Source organism: Zootermopsis nevadensis, unplaced genomic scaffold (assembly GCF_977971745.1).
Source record: "Zootermopsis nevadensis isolate Lab colony 2312 unplaced genomic scaffold, Znev_1.0 Znev_ptg000017l, whole genome shotgun sequence".
In the NCBI taxonomy this organism is placed as follows: domain Eukaryota; kingdom Metazoa; phylum Arthropoda; class Insecta; order Blattodea; family Termopsidae; genus Zootermopsis; species Zootermopsis nevadensis.
This window is the reverse complement of record NW_028259149.1, coordinates 16,979,722-16,989,623: the sequence shown is the minus strand read 5'-3', so window position 1 is coordinate 16,989,623 and position 9,902 is coordinate 16,979,722. Positions and strand designations below refer to the sequence as shown.

Below are 9,902 nucleotides of genomic sequence, written 5' to 3'. Positions count from 1 at the left end.
ACCTACTTTATTATGCTACTAGTTCCTAATATACAATGAAGCATAACAAGTAACTAGTTTCTAATCAGACAGACAGACACACATCAGCCTATTACTCATCTCTCGGACCAAGGGAGCAGCGGAAAAAGTCATTATAAACGCCGTAGAAGACAGTGCTAACTACAGATAAGACGTGCTATTTAAAAAATTATCCCAAAATTATCACGTATTACGATACAAAAATGAAATCAAAATTAGATCCTCCCCCTCCCCCGTTAATAGACCCTCCCAACCACCCCTTGACATTAGACAAAAGATATATTCCTGTACTTCAGTAGATGGTGGACATATTTAGCATCTGCTATAAATCCACTCTGTAAGTTCCTCCTAACGAATTCTGGACGACCGGGGTTCGATCCGCGATAGGGGCATAGAACGTTTCCTTTAGCTTCTGTGTCCAGATCAGTTCTGGGCCCCATCCAGCATCCTGGTCAATGAGTACCGGGGCCCTTTTCCTGAGGGATAGCTCGGCTGAGGCGTGATGCTGACCACTCACCCCCATCTATTGACGAGGTTAAGAAATAGTAAGAAGTATATTATCTCTCCCCCAAGCGCCTACATGGCGCATACTGAGACAGCGTTACTTTAATTTTACTTGTTAAATTGTTGTTATCAATTCTTACAAATGCTTTTGTATTTCGGGTTGAATTTAATATTCTATCTGCCACTCTCTCTATATACAATATTTTTATTTTATTATATAACTCGGTACAGCGACGAATGAAATAGGAAAATAATTATGAATTATACATTCGTAACGATCTGGAAGAAAGTTAACGTGGCCTATTTGAAGAATTACACCAGCATTCTGCTTGAGATACGAAGAACAAAATACGAGAATATAACTCGTAATATTAAAAATTCGTTACACCGTGCTGCTCTCTGAACAAATAAGTATTATAGTTCTGTTCTTCAAGATTTAGTAACACTTTGTGAAAACTACTTTTTGTTGGTAAGGAGAACAAATTTTAAATGGAATATGTGAAAACCTGGATAAGACATCCTCGCGGTCAGTCCTCTACGAGACGAGATAGCACACGTTTGTATACGAAATTGCAAAAACCAACGACAATCATTCTCGCGATACGACGAATGGTCATCCTTACGCTTCTCAGCTTCTGATAAACGTCGCAGAATTAGGTCAATGAAGACAGAGAAATAGTTTCTGATCTTGTAACACCGGTTTCTACTTCCTCGCATGTGCCACAACAGCAGATTACTGGAGCAACAAGTGACCACGACTTTTTTTAAGGTCAGTAGCACGAGCAGAAAATGCTGAATGTTTTCGAATAAAAGCGACATATGTCGACCGCTGTCCAGCTTAGTCGCAAGCAAATGTTTTTTTTTTAAAAAAAATAAGCTGTGACCAATTAATTTTTATTCATTCAGTGCACGAGACTATTATGAAGTGACCGTAGGCCGGAGAAACTCACGAAAAATATATATATATATATATATATATATATATAGTCAAACTGTTAAATAACTATAATTATTGCCGCCTAATAAATATAGGCTATCGTGGAGATACACACAGTCGATTATTAATTCGTTAGTTTACAACTGGTACATAAGTTTGTAATCTTCTTCACTCGGAATTCGGATAGGGTTATTTGGCGTTAAACATCTTGCAGAATCTGGCAAGAAAGATTCAGAAAGGTCCAGAGAAATTCTTAAACAATTATCAGTTTTTCGATGTGATTCAACATAAATCAATACATATAAAATTGATATTATACCTAACCCGAATAATATATTTTAAACTCTGATTAATATTTTTAAGAAAACCATTAAGCCGAATATGGATTAGGTTTCATTCGACCTTCTCATGTCAATTTGTAGATATAGTGAATAAGAAACCCTACATAGAAACTCTTAAATTTAATTACCTTCTAAAACATTTATCTTAATATTGTTTCCCCAATTCTTTCGATTAAGAGATTTCTTCGTTCACAAGAAGTAAAACATGACAGAATGCTGTACAAGATTCAGATTCCTATGTCATATATTGACAATAGGTTATATTAAATCCTGATCTATAACATTCTCCAATTATTGCAGTTCCTTCCGTGATTTTAATGCGTAATTGTAAAGCAATCCATACGAGATAAAATAATGCATAAAGCCACTTACCCCCACCACCGTTACAAAGCTACGCAACCATGTATACTTTAATGCATAAAGCGACATATTTTACAGTTAAAAGACCAACAGATGCAGCGTTTACAACAGTAAATACCAAGAAATACGTGTGAAGTAATATCGTTTTGGTACCAGAATCTGCATTTAATGATAATAAAGAAGATTCAATGACTGTTTCTTTCTCTGCACCAACTTTACAGAGCACAGTTATTGTTTGCATATTTTAAGAGCTTAGATTCTATTACTCATGTAAAGGAGTGAAATAACACATACGTAGTTAAAAAACAGGTCCAGATATGTGATATGTGAAATTAACTTTGTCATTGTTTAAGTATAATTTACGTTAAGGAATAGCTCGTGCGAGAAACAGGCGCTTTGGCTATCATAAGAACTTGAAATACAAACCGTGGGCTGTGTACCGTACGAACCCATCTCACATTTAAACGAATATACTTACACATAAACCCTATGTCTGAGTATAAATGCGTCCTGCATCTCTAATGAGTCTACTTCGTCGACTCCCCACCTAATTCTTCGTCGGATGCAGGGAAGTAGGTCAGACGATCTGAGACAACTAGCAACCGCATTCTTAAACTTTACTTTGAGTCAAGAGAGACTGATGTGTGTCGTTTCAGTGTGGCATATGGGAGGACGTTTAGTCACTTGAAAGATGGACCCGGGTTCAAAAATCAACAGCAGAGACCAAGAATCCTGACGTAGGATTTAAATCGTTGTACTTAATCAAAGCAAATGATGGTAAAAATTTAAAAAAATACCCATGTGCTTAGTTAAGCATCAAGCCACGAAAATTTAAAAGTAGTCTGCAGCTTTAAGCTTTCTTAACCTCGACATTAGGTGGATCTGTGTGGGCAAATTCAAGCCCCCGGCAGATTTTCGTTAGGGAAATAGACCCGGTAGCCACTAGCTAAGAGACTTGGTGGTCCCAAAACCGGGTTGCGTGGCATGAGAAAATTACATGCTCCTGCAGGAAGTATAGCCTGGATATTTACCGACTGAGATACCTGAAAATCTGTGATTCAATTCATGACCTTTAGAGTTCGTAAATCATAATAATTCTCTAATTTTATAACATTTAATCTCTGCTATAGACAAGACGTTATTACATGAACCAGTTCTTATTTTCTCATGATGGACTATTCTTCTTAAGCTAAACTGCAATTTTATCACATCTGTGTTCTCCAGAAAGATTTCGCAAATTCGGGGCATTACGTTCATTGCAGTAAGTAAATTAAACACGAATGAACTTAATACCGAAACAGAGTACGATTGTATATCAAATCTAAAACTTCTTGACGATGGTGAAGAGTCAATTGAATACAAATTTTCTTGGATATTATCCATCGTCTAGTAAAATATAAAACGTAAAACGACATGTCGTCGATACAAAAAATGTAACAAGATGCAGTGTCTACTGAGAATGTTATAATTTTAAATAATTTTAAACAACATTATTTTAAGTTTGTGTACAGACGGAAAATAAAAATATTGTATGGAAAAATTTTCAACTGCAAATTGTATCCTGTATAACGTAACATGGTAAAATGACCATGGATGTTGAGGACACGACAGGTCTGCACACTGCCAGGTTCGGTAGAGAAATGTGAAGAATCCGATTACAATATTCATAACACATTGGCAGAAACAAGTTGCCGGGGGCGACTTGGAGGCCAATGACAGTCACTGGATCTTGTTCACCGGATAAACAAGCCAAATATACGGCCTTGTACAAACAGTATAAAATAAAATATAACATGTGGAGGCGATATGTACACTTTTATCCGTCTGTATGATTCATCTGCATACATTCCAGGGCATCATACAATGATCCTATCACTCAGCGGTTTTATAACCTGTCTCCATGCTGAACAGCCTTGAGAAGCTACCAGTTGTTCCGAAATTACTTTATCACTGACAAAATCACGAACTAGATTAATCAAATATAAATTCTCACGCCATATTTCTTTTAAGATTTAAGATCTGTCATCTACTTATAAGTTTCCAAAACGTTTTTCATTTCTTTTCAGGTGTTACGACTGAAATTCTGTAAGCATCTTTATAATTTATGAAGTTGTGACAGCGTGTTTAAATAATCCATGAATCACCACAAGTTCAATGAAGTGTATGTTTCGACATAAACTTCTTTAACAAGGTCAAACCTGTAGTTACTGTCCCATTTAAAAACCAAACGTGACCTGTATGATATATAATTCGTCTTCTTTACACAGGAAACTCCTCCCAATGTTTACGTAAGTCAACTGTCGTACCTAAATGTAGTGGGACAACGCTCATAAGGCCAGAAAACTTGTAATCCGGTCTGCCGTAGATGTTATAAGAATTTCTAGGATATTCGCCGAAGTAGGAAATGTGGGGAGGAGTTTCAGATAGACTATGTGTCGTATGACTTATATGTGATGTACTGTGGTCTACGTACTGGGCGGAGACCTGTAAGTGGTTTAGTTTAATCAAAGGTTATATAATATATCTAAACTGTTGCGTCTATTGGACAGGCTTATAATTTAAGGTGGTGGGGGGGAAATTGAAAAGATGCTCATACAACCCTATCTGTTAACACGACATTTGAACTCTGTGTAGTGTTTCAGTCACTAATATTTCACACACAGACAAGAATTACCTTGGATAAAGAAGAATTTTATTTTTATTTTCGTTATAACGATGACGACGTATAGAAAAGTTCTGACTTTTGTTCTGATCGCTTCGAAGACCCTCGTGTTGGTATCGTCAGCGGCTACAAACACTGCTGTAATTTCAACTCCGGATACATCGTTTGAGGAATGTTTTAATAAAAATTCTATATCCTGCCTTCAAATACAAATATATAGAAATGTGAGGTCGTTTTTTGATCAAGATAGAGTTGATTTAGCTGGCGGAATTTCTTTAGTCCGTGAAGATGGCAACAAAAATCAATCAAAGGCGAGGGCAACCGAAGACGTCATAGCAGAAGAGCAGATTATAGAGGCTGAAGATTTCGAGCGGAGAGAATCTACTCTTGAATCTTTCGTGTACAGAAAACTAATTGCATTTTTTCAAGAACGCAGTGTCCGATGGAATATTTCTCCAATAATTGACACAATGACAAGTACAAGCGGAATTACTGAGAATCTATCAGACGACGAAGGCAAGACAGTCACCAATTTCGAAACCGAAGGTCAGTCTGATTTCTTTATTTCAATCATAAGTGTCCTAAATAATTTAATTGATTGATTAATGAGTTACAGTACGACAAATTTGATACTCTATGAATTATATTGTCAATTAATAGGGAAATTAATAATAATGAATTGAAATAAATATTAAATAAGCGGTGGATATATATATATATATATGTGTGTGTGTGTGTAGGGGAGATGAAAAAATTACATAATGAGGAGCTTCATAATTTATACTCTTTCCTTTTTCAATATAACGTTTTAATCGATGAGGATAAGATGGGCGGAACATGTAGCACGGTAAATATGAGAAACGTATATGGAACACTGATAGGAAACCTTACGTGAGGAAAAATGATCACTTGAGAGACCTAGAAACAGATGGGAGAATAACAAGATCATTGAAATTAATCTTAAAAGAAATATTTTTTTTAGAATTGGACTAGATTGTTTCTGGCTCTGAATAAGTTTCAATGGCAGGCTTTTGTTTACACAGTAATGAACTTACGGGTTCTATAAAAAGCTGTTTCTGGGCCGGCTTTGTAACAATCAGCTTCTTCTACACCATGAACTTAATTGTACAAGAGAGTTCAGCACGACATAATTGAGAGGCTGTGCAAATTCCTGTTTCTTTATTCAGTCTAATTTTATTTTCATATTTATTTAATGTTCAATCTTCTTCCTTATTCATTTGTTTCTTATTTTCTTTTGTCTTCCTTTTTTCCTCTCTGTTTCCTCTCCACTCTTGCCCTGACCGCAGTTTTGTCTTGTTCTCCAGCTCGTGGTCGTAAGAAGTTGTTGAAGAATCTCCTGCCCCTTCTGATCGGAATCAAGTTGAAGGTCGCCGTACTCCTGACCTTAGCGTACCTTGCTATAGCCTTCATCGCCAAAAAGGCCCTCCTCGTCAGTCTCGTGTCGAGTGCCATCTCGGCGTTTGCGGTAATACAGAAACTTCTGAGTCAGGGGCCCCAATACCCACATCACGAGGTCCAAGGGACGTACGTGGTTCCTCACGGTGGAGGTTGGGAAGGAGCTGTCGGCGGTGGCTATGGTCATGCTGATTTTGGGAGTCACCCCTCTCCAGTGGCTCATACCCTGGCTTATGGGACTCAGAAATCATCCCGGAAATAGAGATGGTGAGGTCACGATGTCTATGTAGTGCACGCTAAGACAGGTCGACCAGTGTTTCAATATTATCAGGGCAGTGATTGGCTGTTTGCTGTGAATTTCCGAACGCATTTGTTGTACCCAATAGCATGTCAGTATTTTTGCCGTGGTCACAGTGAAGAACGCCTGGTTTATTTTAGAACATTTGTAACTTCCTTAATGTTTCGCTTTTTTGGTGTTTTCCATATTTAAAATCATAAAAATTGCATATTATTTCTTGCTGTCTAACGCCACTGCACACAGCGTTAATTACAAAACCGACACTGACAAGAAACACAACCGGCTAGAGTGTGAAGAACGTATCTTAAAAAAAAAAGACGCTGCTTACAAGGTAATGAATCTTTGGCTCCGATAAGAAATGAGGAATTTGTTATTAATTTAAGGTAAGCTACTATCAGATGTTAGAGGATTGTTCTACAAGGAGTTAATAGTTATCATGAATCGATCGGTATCAAGACTGAATTACACCCAGTGTAAGTTTCTAACACCAAATTTCATCCAGGAGAAGATGTCTAGAATCCGAAAACCGGTTTAAATCAGAAAAAAAGAATGATCCGCTTAGCTTACGTAGAATTAATTAATTTTCACCAGTTTGAATATGCAGAAACACTTAAATCGGTAACATTGATATGATCAAAAATAACGTAAAAATTTGAGTACAAAGATGCATTATGTTACAAATCAGTTTACTGATGTAACATGACTCACGATTTAGCCGAAGTGGTCTGATCTGTGCTACGTACGTTGTCATGGTTTTAGGCATGGATTATAAAATAAGTTCGTGGATCTTTGTTACAAAACATATTTCGATAACAAAATTTGATGTCGCTTAAGATTTGAGATATTTACGGGGTGAAAATTTGGACTATCTTCCGGGGATTACCAACGTTACGAAAGAACCTACCGCCTCCATATTCAGGGCAGGATTGAAGGAAACCTTTAAATCACCTTTTTAACGTTTATTAAATATACAACCTATTCACAATCAGCTTCATTTCACCTGATAACAGACCTGCATCTTTAAAAAGGAATATTAATTTAGCTAGAACCCTCGTTCTTTACCGATTGAACATGCCCAATTAGGGCACATATGTTGATTCAAATTTATGATTTTTATCCTTTTTTTCATATTTTGTGTTTTTAAATTGTAATAATTTTACTTATCGCATCGAAATCATTTAATAAAAATATGTTAATAATATTTAGTAAGTTATAATATACAGTTAATTAAAAAGCAAAATACAGTTGCGTGAAATCGAAGATGAATAGAGACCTTGAAAAGATCAAAATCGGGACGACGAAGGAAAACTCAAAAATACTAAGCCAGACTGTTAAGATTGAGCGGTTTATACGTAATCAAATTTCCAGTACATATTTCTTAAACTAGTGGTTAATTTAACATTTCTTCAGCTCGTAACACGTAGCATGATATCAAAATGTCTTAATGAGACGTGAATCACTGTCCAGTTTTGAACATTTCCCGCCAGTTCTAAGCATACATAGAACACAGATAACAACTGACGTCTGATATGTGTAATGTTAAACGTTTATGTTCGTGAGAGATTGTCACTGACCACAGAAGACCTGAAATTTAGGATTGATATAGAAATTTATTACGAAGCATAATTTTTCTAAATTAAAAATAAAATTATGGCTCTGTAAATATTTGAGGGTAGTCTAAGACACATCATTTACAACGTTGCAAGTATAAAGGTAAATTATTTATAAAATTATTTACATACATAACATCCAAGTTAGTTTCTAGGTAGTGATTAAATTATTAACAAGAACAGAATACAGGTGTTAAGTGCCAATATAACCATTGGTTTTCTAAAGGGACTTTAAGTGAATTTATATTGTTTCAGGTTAACAGAGAATTCTTCACATCCTACAAGATGAGTCTTCAAACTATTCCGGATGGACTTAAATATTACGATTATTTATCGAACTAGTAGTTACATTATTTTTAACACCGAGAAGTAAAACCAAATATGTAAGATGGCCGGACAAAACATTAAGTATATATTGCGTTTCAGTATTCATTGTCCATTATTTAAAACTTAACCTATTTTACTAATACATGTATAAATATTAAAGATCAGTTTACATTTTCTCTCTCCAGCCAAACAACTCCATATAAATTCATTAACAAGAGTCCATGGTAGTCAACAATACTAAATGAAAATATTTCAACGTAAATATCTCAAAATTATCACATTACAGCAGCGCAGACACGTGAATCTGTCGTATAATATTTTAAATATTTTAAATTTATCCAGTAGCTATTAAAATAAGAATTTTCTTGGATATTATCCATCATCTAATGAATAAAATATAAAACGTAAAAAACGACGTTTCGGAGATGGGGCTCTATCTCCGTCTTCAGCCCCATCTCCGAAACGTCGTTTTTTACGTTTTATATTTTATTTATTAGATGATGGATAATATCCAAGAAAATTCTTATTCTAATGACTCATCACCATTATCAAGAACTTTTAGATTTGTTATCCAGTAGTGTTTGACAGCCGACAATCAAATTGTAATCTTAACGGGAGGACACCGTACAGTCGTCATAAGATGCAAATGAATTAATATAATATGAGGTAGGGAAGGTTATAATAGAAACAAGTTGAAAATATGCAAGCAATTCGAAACTTCCCTTGTTATTTCAAGATATTATATGCAAAATGTCGAGGGGATTATTGTTATACTGAGAGTGTGCTGGATATTATAACGCAATCTGACATACATTTAAAATCCATCATAATTCATGAGTTGATTCTACTCAAGTTTCCACAATGTATTCAATTTTACAACATAAAAATTAACACCGGATAAGACAATAGGATAATATATTCTAAAATAAACCTTCCTCTTGTTTTATTTACGTAATTGTCTCCGCTATAGGAATTATAATTATAAGTCAAAGGAGACCGATTACCATGACGAAAGAGGAATTCTGGCCGACGTAAGACGTTCAATTTCAGTCAACAAACTGAATTTTGTCATAATATTTCGAAAGGTATATACATCTAAATTTAAATTATATACGACGATGATTCTGCTACGAGTTAATGGTTCGATGTGTTTTATTTCAACATTTGAAGGCATTTTTTTTCCAAAAAAATACCACATTTAAATATTAGTAACTGTGCACATAGTGAAATGCAGTTAGCTATGGAAATAAGCAACCAAAATAATGTTCTCTTCGAAAACCACACCCAGGACGCATGTAATGTAGCTCAAAATAAAAGATATATTATACCAGATTGTAATATTTGCTGTTATATTTAATACTGTACATGTATAAGTTTAATTAATCTCTTTTTGTAGTATTTTTCATTATTATTTCATTATTATTGTATA

The 9,902-nt window shown here is 35.2% G+C and overlaps 1 protein-coding gene and 1 long non-coding RNA gene across 5 annotated transcripts in view; one reads left to right on the top strand and one right to left on the bottom strand.

Annotated features, from left to right (window-relative positions):
- LOC110829473 (uncharacterized) overlaps positions 1-9,902 on the bottom strand; it is a 414,372-nt gene that overhangs the window by 66,393 nt on the left and 338,077 nt on the right. The gene's annotated exons all lie outside the window — the stretch shown is intronic.
- Osi6 (DUF1676 domain-containing protein Osi6) lies at positions 4,606-8,809 on the top strand. The gene is made up of 3 exons (XM_022063199.2): positions 4,606-5,368; positions 6,148-6,505; positions 8,402-8,809. The coding sequence occupies exons 1-2, from the start codon at positions 4,876-4,878 to the stop codon at positions 6,498-6,500; spliced, it is 846 nt and encodes a 281-aa protein (XP_021918891.2). The 5' UTR covers positions 4,606-4,875; the 3' UTR covers positions 6,501-6,505; positions 8,402-8,809.

Bases quoted from the DNA above. Each gene is read 5' to 3' on its own strand.
- Osi6 (XM_022063199.2), top strand. From the start codon at position 4,876: ATGACGACGTATAGAAAAGTTCTGACTTTTGTTCTGATCGCTTCGAAG. The intron at 5,369-6,147 runs GTCAGTCTGATT...CTTGTTCTCCAG, and splicing joins CACCAATTTCGAAACCGAAG to CTCGTGGTCGTAAGAAGTTG.